The sequence below is a fragment of the Bombina bombina genome, chromosome 1 (assembly GCF_027579735.1).
Source record: "Bombina bombina isolate aBomBom1 chromosome 1, aBomBom1.pri, whole genome shotgun sequence".
NCBI classification, from domain to species: domain Eukaryota; kingdom Metazoa; phylum Chordata; class Amphibia; order Anura; family Bombinatoridae; genus Bombina; species Bombina bombina.
Window position 1 is genome coordinate 38421923 of NC_069499.1, and position 20214 is coordinate 38442136.

The following is a 20214-nucleotide window of genomic DNA, read 5'->3' on the forward strand; positions in this document are numbered from 1 at the left end:
TGAACAGATTACAAGACGGAGTCTTGGTCTGCGTTTCATACTTTTTCAAATTTAACAAATTTGATACCTTGCTTCTTCGGAGGCTATTTTTGGGAGAAAGGGTTTTTTACAGGCAGTGGTAACTTCCGTTTAAGTACCTGCCTTGTCCCTCCCATCATCCGTGTACTTTAGCTTTGGTATTGGTATCCCATAAGTAATGGATGATCCGTGGACTGGATACACTTAACAAGAGAAAACATAATTTATGCTTACCTGATAAATTTATTTCTCTTGTAGTGTATCCAGTCCACGGCCCGCCCTGTCACTTTAAGGCAGGTAATTTTTCCATTAAACTACAGTCACCACTGCACCCTATGGTTTTCCTTTCTCTGCATGTTTTCGGTCGAATGACTGGTAATGGCAGTTAGGGGAGGAGCTATATAGCAGCTTTGCTGTGGGTGGACTCTTGCAACTTCCTGTTGGGAAGGAGAATATATCCCATAAGTAATGGATGATCCGTGGACTGGATACACTACAAGAGAAATAAATTTATCAGGTAAGCATAAATTATGTTTCTTCTTACTTTTCTCTCCAGCCTGCTATTCCTACATCAGTGGCTCAATGCATGGAGGTGATTGGTCTGATGGTGGCTTCCATGTACATCATTCCCTTTGCTCGGTTACATCTGCAACCTCTGCAGCTTTGCATGCTCAGTCAATGGACCTGAGACCATTCAGATTTATCACAGAGGATGAATCTGTATCCTCTAACAAGAGACTATCGTGGTGGATGTCACAGAAACGCCTGTCTCAGGGCACTTGCTTCCTGAGACCTTCCTGGGTGATTGTGACTACAGACGCCAGCCTGTTAGGCTGGGTAGCTGTTTGGAGTAACCTAAAAGCTCAGGTACTGGGATCTCGGGAAGAGATAAACATCTTGGAATTGAGAGCAATCTTCAATGCCCTATCAGCGTGGCCTCAATTATCTTTAGTCCAGTTTATCTGATTCCAGTCAGACAACATCACCGGAGTGGCTTACATCAATCACCAGGGAGAAACTCTGAGTTCCTTGGCCATGAAGAAGGTGACTCGCATTCTGCAGTGGGTGGAAGCTCACGATTGTCTCCCATCTGCCTTCTACATTCCAGAAGTGGACAATTGAGAAGCGGATTTTCTGAGCAGACAGACTTTTTATCTCGGGGAGTGGGCTCTCCATCCGGAAGTGTTCTCCAGGATAACCCTCGGGGGGGGGTTCCATAGTTGGATCTGATGGCATCTCGTCAAAATGCTGAGCTTCCAAAGGTTCAAGGTCAAGAGATCCTCAGGCCGCCCTTATAGATTTGAAAAAGCCCTATACGGGCGAAATGCGTTAGGGTTAGGCGCACACGGGATCTCCATTTTTAAGTCTCTGGCAGTATATACTTAATCACGGCTCTTATAATATAGCCGTTTCAGTACTTATCGATATCTAGAACATTATTTATTACTAGGTGGATGGCCTCTAAATGCTAAACTAAATACCTGTAATTTATGTTTACTAGCAATACATCACAGCAAAATCGCAGAGACGCTACTTATGTTCTAGTTATCCTCTAAGGTAGTTTACATGCTTCTGTGAAATTTGTTTCAACAGTCTTTGAGATAGAGGAGGCGGCAATGAGACAGTGCGGATCAGGTCCACAAGACATCGCTGAATGCGGAGAGCAATACGCCCCCTGCAGACTCGCGGCCAATCATCCGCCAGCAGGGGGTATCAATCAACCCGATTGTACTCGATTGGGTTGAATTCAGGCAATTCCTGTCCTCCTGCTCAGAGCAGGCGGATAGGGTTATGGAGCAGCAGTCTTTGTGACCGCTGCTCCATAACTTGTGTTTCTGGCGAGTCTGAAGACTTCATAGCACTTGCACAGAGGGACTAACCCGGTATTTCTACACAGCTCCCAGCACTTTATACACATGCTACTTGAGTGTACCGTGCAGAGCAATTTAAATATATGAGGGCAGGTATATGTATAGCTCTAGCAGACCTAGTAACAGTGAAATAGGTTGCAGCAACCTTCAATATATTAATAACACCATTACGAACCGCTATCCTAATACAAAGACCTTTCTGCTAAATAAGTGATAAGGTAATGGTGAATAATTTTAATATCTAATTTTTAACTAATACAATGGTCTGTGTCTGAAACATACGCCGATATTGGAGCAAAGATATATTACTGTCACTCATTATAATCATAAATATAATTTCTCTAGATAATTGCTATATATATATATATATATATATATATATAAAACACAAAAAAACAGCACTCACTAGCAGATTCACAGCAATGTTTAAAAGCAAAACTGGGGGAAGTCAGTTACATTTGGCGCCAAAGGATCAAGCCCAGGACCACGACAAGGTCTCCCCCTTCCTGGGACCCTAAACCAGCACCCACACAATGCATACTTCCAAACAAACCAACTGGGAACCTCCCAGGGTGACACAGGCTTTTGTAACCTCCCCTATGTAAATACAAAACACAGGAATGGACCGCACTCACAGACTGGACACAAAAAAAAACACAAAAAAAACATTGCTGTGAATCTGCTAGTGAGTGCTGGTTTTTTTTGTGTTTTGTGTTAATGTTTGTAATGCTCCCCTGCCGACCTGACACCCAGGTTGCTCTGGGGTTAACTGCCTGGGTTGCTGGGAACTTTGCAGCTGTCTGTCAGTGTTCAGGGCTGTGGAGTTAACAGTGGCTTAGGATGTGTACCCAGTCCAGTCTGTGAGTGCGGTCCATTCCTGTGTTTTATATACAGGGAGTGCAGAATTATTAGGCAAATGAGTATTTTGACCACATCATCCTCTTTATGCATGTTGTCTTACTCCAAGCTGTATAGGCTCGAAAGCCTACTACCAATTAAGCATATTAGGTGATGGGCATCTCTGTAATGAGAAGGGGTGTGGTCTAATGACATCAACACCCTATATCAGGTTTGCATAATTATTAGGCAACTTCCTTTCCTTTGGCAAAATGGGTCAAAAGAAGGACTTGACAGGCTCAGAAAAGTCAAAAATAGTGAGATATCTTGCAGAGGGATGCAGCACTCTTAAAATTGCAAAGCTTCTGAAGCATGATCATCGAACAATCAAGCGTTTCATTCAAAATAGTCAACAGGGTCGCAAGAAGCGTGTGGAAAAACCAAGGTGCAAAATAACTGCCCATGAACTGAGAAAAGTCAAGCGTGCAGCTGCCAAGATGCCACTTGCCACCAGTTTGGCCATATTTCAGAGCTGCAACATCACTGGAGTGCCCAAAAGCACAAGGTGTGCAATACTCAGAGACATGGCCAAGGTAAGAAAGGCTGAAAGACGACCACCACTGAACAAGACACACAAGCTGAAACGTCAAGACTGGGCCAAGAAATATCTCAAGACTGATTTTTCTAAGGTTTTATGGACTGATGAAATGAGAGTGAGTCTTGATGGGCCAGATGGATGGGCCCGTGGCTGGATTGGTAAAGGGCAGAGAGCTCCAGTCCAACTCAGACGCCAGCAAGGTGGAGGTGGAGTACTGGTTTGGGCTGGTATCATCAAAGATGAGCTTGTGGGGCCTTTTCGGGTTGAGGATGGAGTCAAGCTCAACTCCCAGTCCTACTGCCAGTTTCTGGAAAACACCTTCTTCAAGCAGTGGTACAGGAAGAAGTCTGCATCATTCAAGAAAAACATGCAGGACAATGCTCCATCACACGCGTCCAAGTACTCCACAGCGTGGCTGGCAAGAAAGGGTATAAAAGAAGAAAATCTAATGACATGGCCTCCTTGTTCACCTGATCTGAACCCCATTGAGAACCTGTGATCCATCATCAAATGTGAGATTTACAAGGAGGGAAAACAGTACACCTCTCTGAACAGTGTCTGGGAGGCTGTGGTTGCTGCTGCACGCAATGTTGATGGTGAACAGATCAAAACACTGACAGAATCCATGGATGGCAGGCTTTTGAGTGTCCTTGCAAAGAAAGGTGGCTATATTGGTCATTGATTTGTTTTTGTTTTGTTTTTGAATGTCAGAAATGTATATTTGTGAATGTTGAGATGTTATATTGGTTTCACTGGTAAAAATAAATAATTGAAATGGGTATATATTTGTTTTTTGTTAAGTAAACTAAAAACTACTTCCAAAACTATTCAGCTTTGATATTATTGAGTTTTTTGGGTTCATTGAGAACATGGTTGTTGTTCAATAATAAAATGAATCCTCAAAGGTGGGGCGGAGCTAGCCTTTGAAAAGACAGGACGCGTCTTCATGAAGCTCCTCTCTCTAAGATAGCTTTTCTAAGTTATTTACCCTAAGTTTGTGAAACTGAGGCGATATAAAACCGCATTTTGTGAGACTCAATGATCTATGCAGTTTAAAGGAGTGGACAGCATTACCAAGATGGCGGAGATATGTACATGGGGAGCGAAAGTGCGTCATGCGCTTGAACTTTGTCTGCAGAAAATTGAACAGACCCTAATAATGGAGATCACCTTACAGTTTGAACGGATAGGCAGTAGGGCAGCTGAATCACCGCTATCTGCTTCAGAGCCTCACCTAAACAACGCTGCTCTGACATCCTCCGCGATACAGCTAACCCAACCTGAGGAGGCAATCTCACAGACGGCTGCTATGCCTCCCTATAGTGGAGTCAGTGTCTTCCGCTGGACATCCATAGCTCGGGGCGATCCACCTAGACCGCTGGGACTGTATGGAGGGATCCTTCTGAGTTGTTCCCACGAACCTAAGATACCATCTCTAATAAGTACTGCTATGGAGTCGGTGGACAGGTACATAAAGTTTGAGTCTGCTAACTTTAAATCTAATGGCTTGCAAGAACGATTGACTCTTTACAGTGACTGGGGTCATTTGTCATCTTTGCTGAGTTCTGCCCCCGGGAGTTTCCACGTTCGTGAGACTGAGCGGAGCTGCTTAAAACATAATGAGTTCAAGATCCCTGCCTTGCAATTGCGGCCTCCGGACCATTTGAGACTATGGCAGCCATCTGGGATGAAAATAGGTGTAGGCTAATGCCATCTTTCACTAACCTCACGAAGGACAGATTTACCCTTATTAACTTTTATACTGGATTTGAATTACAGACGTTGTTAATTGACTTTTTCATCCTTACTATAAGTTAGTAAAGGAAGCTAAAATCCTTTTCAGAATGTTATCTTCATGATATGTTTCCACAGTTACTGGTTATATAAACCCATTCCCAAAAGATTGTTCAGGGTTGCACTATAGAAAATGTTTGAGTATACCTGTTCATGGTTTAGCATATACGTTTTAAATATGTTCACATGTTATTTCAGCATTAAGGGTGATTACTACACTGGAGCTAAGGTACAAATGGCCCCCTATTGTAGGATCTATAGATAGAATGTTAGTCTTAATATAACGCATTCCAACAGGTTTCTTTCTACTTATATAGGATTGTTTCATATGATATACCACTTTATCTGTCTAAGGTAGTGGTTATATAGACATTTTCCATGCAGCCAAAATTATAATTGATTTGATAGCCCCAATATAATACATGTGATCAGACACCGCAGTGCTTCCCTATATATACATATAGTTTGCTCCCTGGCGGATGTGTGCTAGCTTATGTTTATTCTATTGTAGACTTGGTAATGATATAAGGTTTCCTGATATGCTATGTCATATACTCCAGATATAGAACATCTGCATATGTTATTACTTCTCTATACTACCAGATAAAAACCCCAGACTTAACTTGTCTGCATAACAACATTACAGCAAGGATGATTTTGTGTGGTTAATTATGATGCTGCCAGCGGCCGGGGCAGCAGATCCCTTATAAGCCTCTTGCTGTTGACAGGTCCTATATGTTAAGTTCGGAAAAAGCTGTGCAATTTTATAGCACTGTGAAATGACAGAAATAGTCAAAAATTAACAGGTATTGCTGTTTTTATTGAAATTAATAATAATGATCATAGTTGGTCACTTCTTAGCATTCATCCCCCCAGAACTGGTTCATGTCCAAGTCTAATTTCTCTTCCGTTTTGTGTTAATAGACCCCGCCCGCTTATCTTCTAAGCGTTTACATACCTGCCTTCTAACTAGTACTGAGCTAAGGAATCTATCTAAGGTCAGACTCTCCTGCTTGTGGGATATTTAAATGCTACTATAGATGTAGTATAGATTTTAGATGACATTCGCCCAGCCATATATGCACTTTTAGTACTGGTCCAGGTCCAACTTTACTATCTTACACTCTTTGTTCTTGGTTTGCTCTTATATTACTAGGCTCCGCCCTCCCCTTTTGGAGCTTATTTCTTAAGCTAAGGGACACAGATCCCATCGAGTACCCCCTATAACCAACATAAGAGTCCTTCATTATAGTTATGGTTGATAAACTTTTCTATAATATATGTGCATGTTTATAGTCTGGAGGACCCAAAAAGGGCCCTATATGTTGTTAATCTAAAAAACATGAGGCCAGTATCTCTGTTTGTTAACCACACAGGAAGCATTACAATCTTATATATTATCTTTGATTACTGGTTCTATAACACCTATTGTTTTTGAAATGTAAATTTCCATTAATGACTCAAAATATGGCATGTCCTGCTTACTGTATTGGCAGTGGTGTACACTTTTGACAATTGCCCTTACAGGTTAAGGGCCTATATCTGTGGTTACTATGCTCTGTACTATTTTATTATTTGCCTCAATAAAAATGTTTAAAAAAAAAAATAAAAAAAAAATGAATCCTTAAAAATACAACTTGCCTAATAATTCTGCACTCCCTGTATATATATATATATATATATATATATATATATATACACATTTGCATTTCCATGATATAGAATAACATTACGGAGCTTAAATTGTAATGAACTTAAAGACAAAATTCTACTCTTATAAACGTTAATTCCAATACCTGCCAATAATTATGTGGTGGCTGTAAAAATCCTCAGTTGTGAATCATATTAACAGTTTGGCATACATAGTAGACTTTAATTTAGGGATTAAATCCAGTTGAGGATTTTTTTTCAATAACTCAATATTAACAACCATTGCAGCCTATGTCAGATGAATAAAATAAAGGAACATGGATCTGCCGACAATTTAATATTTATTTCCATCAATATACAGTGATACATGGAATTAAATACTCATGTGTTGAAGCATTTACACACTATACAAACCACAAACAGAATAGTTCTCTACACTAAGTTTCCCCAATGATATTATATGCAATATTCAACCTGGTTAAGATGACTATTTAAGCCACACATATATATTTAATATAAGAGTTCATTCTGTTGCAAAACTTATATTAATCTAGTGGACCAAGTACTAATTACAGCCTCCTTTCTCTGATCTAGGCTACATTATTGTAACTACATTATAACAAGCAGCAATACAATATGTCTCTACTCTAGATATTAACCGCACAGTGTGTATTCCTGCTTGTATTTAATATATAACATAGGCAATACTAACTAATTAACAGGAATCCAGTCATTGGGTCTTTAGTTGTTTTTAATGTGTTTTCACACACTGGGTCCCATATTTTTAATGTAACCAGAATAAAAGTTAAAATTAAACTTTCTCCAGTTTCTCTACTCTCAAGTCCAAGCTTTAAATGCCTATTAGTGCAGCTTTTCTGGGGGTTCTTCCCTCATCAGCTTGTTATGCTGTGATAGATGGTCTGGCATTCCCTTGGGATTTCAGGCTAATATACCTGTTTCCTCCGTTTTCTCTCCTTCCACGAGTCATTGCTCGTATCAATCATAGCTCCTGCCTGACTCGCAGGATCTGGTTTGCGGATCTGGTGAAGATGTTATCTCTTCCACCTTGGAGGTTACCTCTGAGGAAGGACCTTCTAATTCAGGGTCCATTCATCCATCCAAATCTAGATTCTCTGAAGCTGACTGCTTGGAGATTCAACGCCTAGTACTGTCTAGATGTGGTTTTTCAGAGGCAGTCATTGATTCTTTGCTTCAGGCTCTTAAACATGTTTCTCGTATGATTTACCATAAGATATGGCGTTAATAACTTTTTTGGTGTGAAGCTAAAGGTTTTTCTTGGAGTCGGGTGAGGTTTTCCCAAATTTTATCTTTTCTTCAGGATGGCATGGAGAAAAGTTTGTCAGTCAGTACTTTGAAAGGTCAGATTTCTGCTCTGTCTATCCTTTTGCACAAACGTCTGGCAGAATTCCAGATGTTCAGCTTTTGTTTAGACCCTGGTCAGAATCAGGCCTGTGTTTAAACCAGTTGCTCCTTTTTGGAGCCTTAACCTAGTTCTTAAAGTTTTGCAGCAGGCTCCGTTTGAGCCAATGCATGTTGTTGATATAATTTGTTATCTTGGAAGGTTTTGTTTCTGCTTGCTATTTCTTCCGCTCACAGAGTTTCTGAGCTTTCAGCTCTGCAGTGTGATTCCCAGTGCGTTATTTTTCATGCAGATAAGGGGGTCCTTCGTACTAAATTGGGGTTTCTCCCTAAGGTGGTGTTGGATCGAAACATTAATCAGGAAATTGTTGTTCCTTTCTTTTGTCCTAATCCTTCTTCTCCTAAGGAATGTCTTTTGCATAACTTTGATGTTGTGCGTGCTAAAATTTTACTTTCATGCTACTAAAGATTTTCTGCAATCTTCTACTATTTTTTCCTTCTGGTCAAGAAGTATGATTTTTCTTCTACTATTTTTTCCTTCTGGTCAAGAAGTATGATTTGTTTTGCTTATGAGACTGCGGGACAGCAGCCTCCTTAGAGAATTACTGCTAATTCCACCAGAGCTGTCTCCTCATTTTGGGCTTTCAAAAATGAAGCTTTTTTGGTACAGATTTGCAAGGTGGCATCATGGTCAGCTTTGCATACTTTTTCCAAATTCTACAAATTTGATACTTTTGCCTCAGCTGAGGCCTCTTTTGGGAAAAAAGGTTATTCAAGCAGAGGTTTAGGTCCTTCTGTTTAGGTCCTCCTGCCTTTTTCTCCCTCCCTGTTCATTTCGTATCCTCTAGCTTGGGTATTGGTTCCCACTAGTAATTGGAATGACGTTGTGGACTCTCCATGTCATAGGAAAGAAAACAAAATTTATGCTTACCTGATACATTTCTTTCTTTCCGGACATGGAGAGTCCACAACCCCACCCTCTTTTTAATTTATAATTCGGCAGTTTTTTTGAGTAAACCTCAAGCACCTCTATACCCTTCTGTTTCTTCTTTTTCCATTTCCCTTCCTTCTGAATGACTGTGGATTATGGGTAAGGGATGTTACACTTAACAGCTCTCCTCCTGCTGGCCAGGAGTTGAATATCCCACTAGTAATTGGAATGACGTTGTGGACTCTCCATGTCCGGAAAGAAAGAAATTTATCAGGTAAGCATACATTTTGTTTTTGTTGCATTAATCTCACATGAACCATTGTCACCCCTGAAGGATTATGTATGGGGAGCCACTCATGTTAATCTTGTGTCTGACAGAGAGGGCAGCCCTCTATAGCATCCAAAGGGTTAACCCTATAGCAGTGATCACAAAGTGTTATCTAGTGATATTGCTATCAAGGTGTTATTATTGCAATATGGCTGCAGGTAGCGGTGTTCAGCTCTATTCGGAGCCGGATTTATTAATTTAATAGTGCAGCATACAGAGATCTGGATTTGCATATATCTCTGTGTGTTACACTATTAAATAAATCCGGCTCCAAAAACAGCCGGACGCTGCTATCTATAGCCATGTTCAGCATTTAAAGGGACATGAAACCACACATTTTTCTTTTTATAATTCAGATAGAACATACAATCTTAAACAGCTTTGTAGTTTACTTCTATTCAAATTTGTTTTATTCTCTTGGTATCCTTTGTTGAAAGAGCAGCTAATGCTTGGAGCTAGATGCACACAGCTGGTGAGCCAATAACAAGAGTAATATGTGCAGCCATCAATCAGAAACTAGTACGCAGTAGTGCATTGCTGCCTCTGAGAATACCTAGGTATGATTTTCAACAAAGGATAACATGAGAACAAAGTAGACTACATGATATAAGTAAATGAGACAGTTGTTTAAAATTGAATGCTCTCATGAAAGTTTTAATTTTGACTTTACCGTCCCTTTATTGTTGTAACTGCAATGGTGTCACATAGTGACATTATCGGTGACATTTTTATCTGCAAGTTTACTGGTACTGATGGGACCCCATCTTATTTAGAGAACCGTAAATTGTATTTCAGTAATTTGAGTAATTAAAGCAAGTGTTGTGCATCACTTCTGCTCATTGGTCAGATCGGGGGCTTCCTCACGCCTCTGAACTGGAGCACAGGTGAAATATTCAGCTGATTAGTAAATATGGATATTAACCTGCTCTCATCCAATGTAATCCTGAAACTCTGGCCTGTTAGGGAGGCACGAGGACAGTTTTTTAAATCCCCTAGATTTTATTAAGGAGAAAAGCATTATAAAATTATTTTTTGGTGCATTTAAAAAAAAAAAAAAAGTAAAATAAGAATATACAAGGTATAAACTTGCTAAGATACTCGTCGTATTGTTTAAGTGAAGGGGTGTGTGTTGTATCTGGATATAAATGTTCCTTTTATTACCTTTCAGCCACCAAGGACAGACGTTTTGGGCTGAGCACCAGCAAGCTGTTGATTTACTAAACCAGCAGATGGCAGAAAAAGCTCATGAAAGTATTATTGTCAATGAGATTCACAACCAACGAAAAGAAGCTCTGGATGCAGTAACTGATTTCAAAAACAGAACTGAAGACTTGATGGAAGACATGATTACTGAGCGGCAGGAATTCAAACACGAGAAAGAACATTTACTTGCAGAGGTGCTGATCGTTACATTTTGTGATTGGTTTACTTGCTTTCTACTAGCAGTATACTTTATTCTGTAAGCATGTTGTCTGTAAAAATAATAAGTGTACAATATCACTAAGCACAATATTCTGATAAAGAATAAAGTCCAGAATATATATATATATATATGTTGTGGGTAAAGTCAGATATTGGGTAATCCTAGGATTACCCGGGTAAAACGGACATTACCGAAGCGGCTGTGGGTAGAGGCTGATGTAAGATCATAAGTCCAATAAGAGAAGAAATAGCATGAACCTTCGCAAAAAAATAGTTACACACTGGTTCATACTTCAACGACACCACAGATATTACAAATATATAAGCACTACCAGTACAATGGAGTAAGTAAAACACAATAGTCTGTAAGGGCTAAATATACTTACGGATTACCCCTTCATACACACTACAGAGCTGTGTTTAGCTTGGGAACTACATACCTGTACTAGTCCAAAATCCTTAATGTGCAAAAGAAAAATGATATCCAGGATATGGGTTCCATTGTGGTAGAAAATGACTTTGGTGATCTCAATATACCGCACCACAAGTTATCGACTAAATATCGACAACAAAATAAGCACTTTGAATTTAATATCCAAAGACACTTGATAAATGCTCAACTCCCACAGATCAACCAATAAGAATCATTGGATAAATGTTAACAATATTGGCCACCGAGAAGACAAGATGGCAATGCCCATGCCAACAGCCTTGTTTGATGACAATCTAATTGGTCCAAATAACAAAAGATACTGCACCCTTCATCAATTAAAAGTAAAAACAATGCTATGTGAACCAATATACCTCTGAAAATAGAGGAGCTTCAGTGCTGTTTCTGTAGTGTAAAACAATGTGGTATGTTCGTCATGTGGTTAATGTTTGTGATTGGCAGCAGAGGTGATTGGCAGCAGAGTCTATAGGGATGAGCTGTAATTTAAAGAGTACTAATGATCTGTTTTGGGTTTGGATACTTGTTGCACAAAACAATTAGTTTTTTGGTGATCAGCAGCCATTATCAGTCATTCGTGAAGCCGACTGACTATTGTGGGAGTTATCACGCTTGGATGCGATTGTTTTGCTAAAAACTGCTTGCAATGAAGAAAAACTAACGGCTAGATTTAGAGGTCTGCGTTAGCCTTCAAAAGCAGCGTTAAGGGGTCCTAACGCTGCTTTTTAACGCCCTCTGGTATTACGAGTTGGGCAGGTGCAGGTGTACCGCTCACTTTTCTTCCGCGACTCGAGGCTACCGCAAATCCCCTTACGTCAATTGCGTATCCTATCTTTATAATGGGATTTGCCTAACGCCGGTATTATGAGTCTTGGAAGAAGTGAGCGGTACAGCCTCTACCTCCAAGACTCCTACCGCATAAAAAGTCAGTAGTTAAGAGTTTTATGGGCTAACGCCGGAACATAAAGCTCTTAACTACAGTGCTAAAAAGTACACTAACACCCATAAACTACCTATGAACCCCTAAACCGAATCCCCCCCACATCGCAAACCCTATAATTAAATTATTTAACCCCTAATCTGCTGACCGGACACCGCCGCCACCTACATTATAGCTATGAACCCCTAATCTGCTGTCCCTAACATCGCCGACACCTATATTATATTTATTAAACCCTAATCTGTCCCCCCCAACGTCGCCGCCACCTACCTACACTTATTAACCCCTGATCTGCCGACCGGACATCGCCGCCACTATAATAAATGTATTAACCCCTAAACCACCGCACTCCCGCCTCGCAAAAACTATAATAAATTTTATTAACCCCTAATCTACCCTCCCTAACATCGCCGCCACCTACCTACAATTATTAACCCGTAATCTCCCGCCCCCAACGTCGCCGCTACTATAATAACGTTTTTAACCCCTAAACCTAAGTCTAACCCTAACACCCCCCTAAGTTAAATATAATTTAAATAAAACAAACTAAAATTACTATAATTAAATAAATTAATCCTATTTAAAACTAAATACTTACCTATAAAATAAACCCTAATATAGCTACAATATAACTAATAGTTACATTGTAGCTATTTTAGGATTAATATTTATTTTACAGGCAACTTTGTATTTATTTTAACTAGGTACAATAGCTATTAAATAGTTATTAACTATTTAATAGCTGTCTAGTTAAAATAATTAAAAAAATCCCTGTAAAATAAATCCTAACCTAAGTTACAAATACACCTAACGCTACACTATCAATAAATTAATTAAATAAATTACCTACAATGATCTAAACTAAAATACGTTAAATAAACTAAACTATAATACAAAAAAAAACAAACACTAAATTACAAAAAATAAAAAAATCTTACAAGAATTTTCATCTAATTACACCTAATCTAAGCCCCCTAATAAAATAAAAAAGCCCCCCAAAATAATAAAATTCCCTACCCTAAACTAAATTACAAAGTAATCAGCTCTTTTACCAGCCCTTAAAAGGGCTTTTTGCGGGGCATTGCCCCAAAGTAATCAGCTCTTTTACCTGTAAAATAAAATACAATCCCACCCGATCCCCCCTTAAAAAAACCTAACACTACCCCCCTGAAGATCACCCTACCTTGAGCCGTCTTCAGCCATCCGGCCACCGATGGGACAGAAGAGGACATCCGGACTGGCAGAAGTCTTCATCCTATCCGGGCAGAAGAGGACATCCGGACCGGCAGACATCTTCATCCAGGCGGCATCTTCTATCTTCATCCTTCCAGAACGGAGCCATCTTCTATCCAGCCGACGCGGAGCCATCCTCTTCTTCCGATGTCCTAAGGCAGAATGAAGGTTTCTTTAAATGACGTCATCCAAGATGGCGTCCCTAAAATTCCGATTGGCTGATAGAATTCTATCGGAATTAAGGTAGGAAAAATCTGATTGGTTGATTTAATCAGCCAATCGGATAGAAGTTTAATCTGATTGGTTGATTGGATAAGCCAATAGAATTGACCTCGCATTCTATTGGCTCATCCAATCAGCCAATCGGATTGAACTTCAATCCGATTGGCTGATTAAATCAACCAATCGGATTTTTCCTACCTTAATTCCGATTGGCTGACATTTTTCAGTAGGCACTATAGGAATGGAAATGGTGTACCTGGAATTCCCTTTTATCTTGATATTTATCAGTGTGTTGATTTTTCACTTATACATACGTGGGCTGACGCTGGGAGATGTGGTTGCTGTTCATGAGCTGGCGTTATGTAAAAAAATAACAGGCCTGGGAGAGAGCAATATTTCATGGTTGTTGCGCTTTTATTATTTAAAGTGTGTATTATGAGGGGCACATGGCGTTTTTAACATTTGAGTTGGGTATCCGACATGTTGTTTTCGGCCCATGCGGGCCTCAGCACGGCTCGAGTTACACCCACGGTGGGCGGGGCCTAATTTCGAATGCTCAGCCGCGCAGTATTCATCCGGATCGAGCAGCAAGGTCCTGGGCTCCGGTGGGGCATAAGTTGTTTTGTACTCGAAGGGTACAGAGAGACTTAGGAGCACTATTTAAGCCAAAGCACTGTGATCTGGGGGCAGGTAGGCGCCACAGCAGAGCTGTGGTGAGGTGCAGGGGCATAAAGTGTTGATAAATTTGATAAACTTCATAAAAGTTGATAAAAATTGATAAATAACATTATCAAACAAACGGTGCAATATTTTCAAGTTTATTTGGGCACATAAGGGCATTTTTTATTGCCGCAAACGTTGTTTTGCTGATAACAGAAAAATTGTTGCGGTTTTATTATTTAAAGGCGCAGTATACTTTTTAGTTCTAAACTTTTGTCTATGTAATTTGACTTCAGAGCTCAATATATCAAGTAAAGAACGACTATTATTGCTATTGCTAGTCTGTTTAACATGTCTGAACTTGAGGAAACTACTTGTTCTATGTGTTTAGATGCCATTGTGGAACCCCCTCTTACTTTTTGTCCCTCATGTACTGAAAGGGCCTTACAATGTAAAGAGCAGATTTTATTTAAGGAAAGTGTGTCTAAGGATGATTCTCAGTCTGAGGAGAATCAGGGTATGCCGCTAATTTCTCCCCAAGCGTCACAACCTTTAACGCCCACCCAAGCGACGCCGGGTTCTTCAACCGCGTCTACTTCATTTACTCTGCAGGATATGGCTGCAGTTATGTCATCTACCCTTACAGAGGTTTTATCTAAGTTGCCAGTGTTACAGGGCAAACATAGCAGGACAGAGGTCAATTTGAATACTGCGACCTCTGATGCTTTCTTAGCTATTTCCGATGTACCCTCACAGGGATCTGATTTGGGGTCAGGGAACTTCTGTCTGAGGGGGAACTTTCCGAATCGGGAAGTGTGTTACCTCAGATGGACTCGGACATCATGTCCTTTAGATTTAAGCTTGAACACCTGTTACTTCAGGAGGTTTTAGCGACTCTGGATGACTGTGACTCTATCGTGGTACCACCAGAGAAATTGTGTAAGATGGACAAATACTTAGAGGTGCCTGCTTACTCTGATGTTTTTCCGGTTCCTAAGAGAATCTCGGAAATTATCACGCGGGAATGGGAAAGACCGGGTATCCCGTTCTCACCTTCTCCTAGTTTTAAGAAAATGTATCCCATATCTGACACCATCCGGGACTCTTGGCAAACAGTCCCTAAGGTGGAGGGAGCTATATCTACCCTGGCTAAGCGTACAACTATTCCTATTGAGGACAGTTTCAAAGACCCTATGGATAAGAAATTGGAGTATCTTCTAAAAAAGTTATTTATTCATCAGGGTTTCCTTTTACAACCAACGGCCTGCATTGTACCAGTTACCACTGCGGCGGCCTTCTGGTTTGACGCCTTAGAAGAGTCTCTTAAGACTGAGACTCCTTTAGAGGAAATTTTAGATAGAATTAAGGCTTTTAAGCTGGCTAATTCTTTTATTACTGATGCCGCCTTTCAGATTGCCAAATTGGGGGCTATGAATGCCGGATTTGCCATTTTAGCGCGTAGAGCGTTATGGTCTGCTGATGTATCATCTAAGTCAAAGCTTTTGGCTATTCCTTTCAAAGGAAAAACCCTATTCGGGCCTGACTTGAAAGAAATCATTTCTGACATTACGGGAGGTAAGGGTCATCTCCTACCTCAGGATAGAACTGCTAAACTGAGGGGTAAACAAAATAATTTTCGTTCCTTTCGGAACTTTAAAGGAGTCCCCTCTTCTTCCTCTTCTTCCACTAAACAGGAAGGGAATTTTGCTCAGGCCAAGTCCGTCTGGAGATCCAACCAGGCTTGGACCAAGGGTAAACAACCCAAGAAGCCTGCTGCTGCTACCAAGAAAGCATGAAGGGGCGGCCCCCGATCCGGGACCGGATCTAGTAGGGGGCAGACTTTCTCTCGTTGCCCAGGCTTGTGTAAGAGATGTTCAGGACCCCTGGACACTGGAAATCGTGTCCCAAGGGTATCAACTGGAATTCAAAAATTCTCTCCCAAGGGGGAGGTTTCTTCTTTCACGATTGTCTGTAGACCAGATAAAAAGAGAGGCGTTCTTACGTTGTGTAAAAGACCTCTCTACTATGGGAGTAATTTGTCCCGTTCCAAGACTGGAACAGGGGCAGGGGTTTTACTCAAATCTTTTCATGGTCCCCAAAAAAGAGGGCACGTTTTGACCTATTTTAGATCTAAAAAGTCTAAACACGTTTCTCAGAGTCCCGTCCTTCAAGATGGAGACTATTCGAACAATTCTGCCATTGATTCAGGAGGGTCAATATATGACTACCGTGGACTTGAAGGATGCATATATTCATATTCCTATATGACTACCATCTGACAAAGTCTCATACAGACATGGTTCTGTCCTTTCTGAGGACTCACGGGTGGAAGGTGAATCTAGAAAAGAGTTCATTAATTCCACAGACAAGGGTTCCCTTCTTGGGAACTCTAATAGATTCCATATGCATGAAGATTTTCTTGACGGAGGTCAGAAAGTTAAAGATTCTGAATACATGCCGAGCCCTTCAGTCCAATCCTCGGCCATCAGTGGCTCAGTGCATGGAGGTAATTGGATTGATGGTGGCGGCAATGGACATCATTCCGTTTGCTCGTTTTCATCGCAGACCACTACAACTGAGCATGCTCAGGCAGTGGAATGGAGATTATGCAAATCTGTCTCCTCAGATAGATCTGGGTCAGGAGACAAGAGACTCTCTTCTTTGGTGGTTGTCGCCGGATCATCTGTCCCAAGGGACGTGCTTCCGCAGACCCTCATTGGTGATAGTGACAACGGACGCCAGTCTACTAGGTTGGGGTGCAGTCTGGAATTCCCTGAAGGCTCAGGGTGTGTGGACTCAGTCGGAGTCTCTACTTCCAATCAATATTCTGGAATTGAGAGCAATATTCAATGCGCTTCAGGCGTGGCCTCAGTTGGCTTCGGCCAAATTCATCCGCTTTCAGTCGGACAACATCACGACTGTGGCTTACATCAATCATCAGGGAGGAACAAGGAGTTCCTTAGCGATGACAGAAGTATCCAAGATAATTAGATGGGCGGAGGCTCACTCTTGTTATCTGTCGGCAATCTACATCCCAGGAGTGGACAACTGGGAAGCAGACTTTTTAAGTAGACAGACGTTTCATCCGGGGGAGTGGGAACTCCATCCGGAGGTCTTTGCCACTCTGATTCTCAGATGGGGCAGACCGGAATTGGATCTGATGGCGTCTCGTCAGAATGCCAAGCTCCCAAGATACGGATCCAGGTCAAGGGATCCTCAGGCCGAACTGATAGATTCCTTGGCAGTGCCTTGGTCGTTCAACCTAGCTTATGTGTTTCCACCGTTTGCTCCCCTTCCCCGGGTGATTGCACGGATCAAACAGGAGAGGGCTTGGTATGCCGATCTGGTGGACATGTCCTCTCTGCCACCGTGGAAGCTTCCATTGAGGCAGGACCTTCTCAGTCAGGGACCCTTCCAACATCCGAATCTAGTTTCTCTGCAGCTGACTGCTTGGAGATTGAACGCTTGATTTTATCTAAGCAGGGGTTCTCTGATTCGGTCATTGATACTTTGATTCAGGCATGTAAGCCTATCACTAGAAACATCTACCATAAGATATGGCGTAAATATCTTTGTTGATGCGAATCCAAGGGCTACTCATGGAGTAGAGTTAGGATTCCCAGGATTTTATCTTTTCTCCAAGAAGGATTGGAGAACGGGTTATCGGCAAGTTCCTTAAAGGGACAAATTTCTGCTTTGTCGATTTTACTACACAAGCGTTTGCCAGATGTTTCTAGACGTTCAGTCTTTTTGTCAGGCTTTGACCAGAATCAAGCCTGTGTTTAGACCAATTGCTCCACCCTGGAGTTTGAATTTAGTTCTTAATGTTCTTCAAGGGGTTACGTTTGAACCCATGCATTCCATTGATATTAAGATGTTATCTTGGAAGGTTTTATTTTTGGTTGCTATTTCTTCTGCTCGTAGAGTTTCCGAGCTTTCTGCTTTACAATGTGACTCGCCTTATCTTATTTTCCATTCTGATAAGGTGGTTTTACGTACCAAACCTGGTTTCCTTCCTAAGTTTGTTTCTAACAAAAATATTAATCAGGAAATTGTTGTTCCTTCCTTATGTCCTAACCCTTCTTCTAAGAAGGAGCGTCTGTTACATAATTTGGACGTGGTCCGTGCCCTGAAGTTTTACTTGCAGGCGACTAAGGAATTCCGTCAATCGTCTTCATTATTCATTGTTTTTCTGGAAAGCATAGGGGCCAGAAAGCTACGGCTACTTCTCTTTCTTTTTGGCTGAAGAGTATCATCCGTCTGGCATATGAGACTGCTGGCCAGCAGCCTCCTGAAAGAATTACGGCTCATTCCACTAGGGCTGTGGCTTCTTTATGGGCATTTAAAAACGATGCTTCTGTTGCACAGATTTGCAAGGCTGCAACTTGGTCGTCTCTTCACACTTTTTCCAAATTTTCCAAATTTGATACTTTTGCTACATCTGAGGCTGTTTTTGGGAGAAAGGTTCTTCAAGCAGTGGTGCCTTCCATTTTGGTTCCTGTCTTGTCCCTCCCTTTCATCCGTGTCCTATAGAAAAGGAAATTTATGCTTACCTGATAAATTTATTTCTTTTACGATATGACGAGTCCACGGCCCACCCTGTCATTTCTAAGACAGGTATGTACTTATTTTTGTTAAACTTCAGTCACCTCTGCACCTTTGGCTTTTCCTTTCTCTTCCTAACTTCATTCGAATGACTGGAGTGGGAGGGAAGGGAGGAGCTATATATACAGCTCTGCTGTGGAGCTCTTTGCCACTTCCTGCGAAACAGGAGGCGTAATCCCATAAGTAAGGATGAAGTCCGTGGACTCGTCATATCGTAAAAGAAATAAATTTATCAGGTAAGCATAAATTTCCTTTTTTTAATCGGCTCGTTTTATAATGTTTTTAAAACATTCTTGTGATGCCGGTATCCATGACAATGGAAGATGTTCTATGTACTGTGACGAGGGGCAGGTACAAATCGCTTAGAATTCCTCAAGATAGCAGGTTCATGATATTGTGACTCTAGGACAATGTTTAGGAGGGGAGAATTGTATTCAATGCATGGTGAACTAGGGATTTTACACAATGTTAATTGCTACATATAGCTTTCCCATATTAGGGATTAATTTAACATTAATTTGTTTTCTGATTTATAAAGATCACAGAGTTTGAGAAAAATACAGAAGAACAAAATTTGCAAAATGCAGAGAAAAAGCTCATTTTTGATCAACTAAGATCTGTTCTTTTTGACGTGGAGGAAAAAGTTGACGGTGAAAAAGAGGTATAGAAAAAAATGATGATGTTGTTAATTATTAGTTGTGTGTATTTATGCTATTCCTATTGGCTTTCTAGAAAATATATAGAGGTGAAAATTCCACAGCTCATTAAATCTATATATGTCTGTCTATCTGTTTATCTCATCTCATATCTATCTGTCTGTCTATCGATCTGTCTGTCGTCTGTCAGTCAATCTATGTATCTTTCTATTATCTGTCTGTCTATCTATGTATATCTATCTATCTCATATCTATCTATCTATCATCTGTATATCTGTTTATCTCATCTCATATCTATCTGTCTGTTGTCTGCCAGTCAATCTATGTATCTATCTATGTATCTTTCTATCATCTGTCTATCTATGTATATATATCTATCTCATATCTATCTATCATCTGTCTGTCTATCTATATATCTATCTGTCTGTCTATCTATCCATCTATGGTCTGTTTATCTATCTATCTGTCTGTCTATCATCTGTCTATCTATCTATCTATCTATTGTCTATTTATCTATCTATCTATCTATCTATCTATAATATATATATCATCTATCTCCCTTAAAGAACAACCCCCCCCCCCCCCTTCCTCCTACTTTGGCACTTATAGGACACACTCCCA

General features: G+C 40.7%; 1 protein-coding gene across 1 annotated transcript in view; it reads left to right on the forward strand.

The window, feature by feature from the left end:
* LOC128652321 (repetitive organellar protein-like) overlaps positions 1–20214 on the forward strand; it is a 294662-nt gene that overhangs the window by 67302 nt on the left and 207146 nt on the right. Inside the window, exons 5-6 of the mRNA XM_053705258.1 lie at positions 10576–10804; positions 19476–19598. Coding sequence (XP_053561233.1) covers positions 10576–10804; positions 19476–19598 — 352 coding nt within the window. The remainder of the gene's footprint in view (positions 1–10575; positions 10805–19475; positions 19599–20214) is intronic.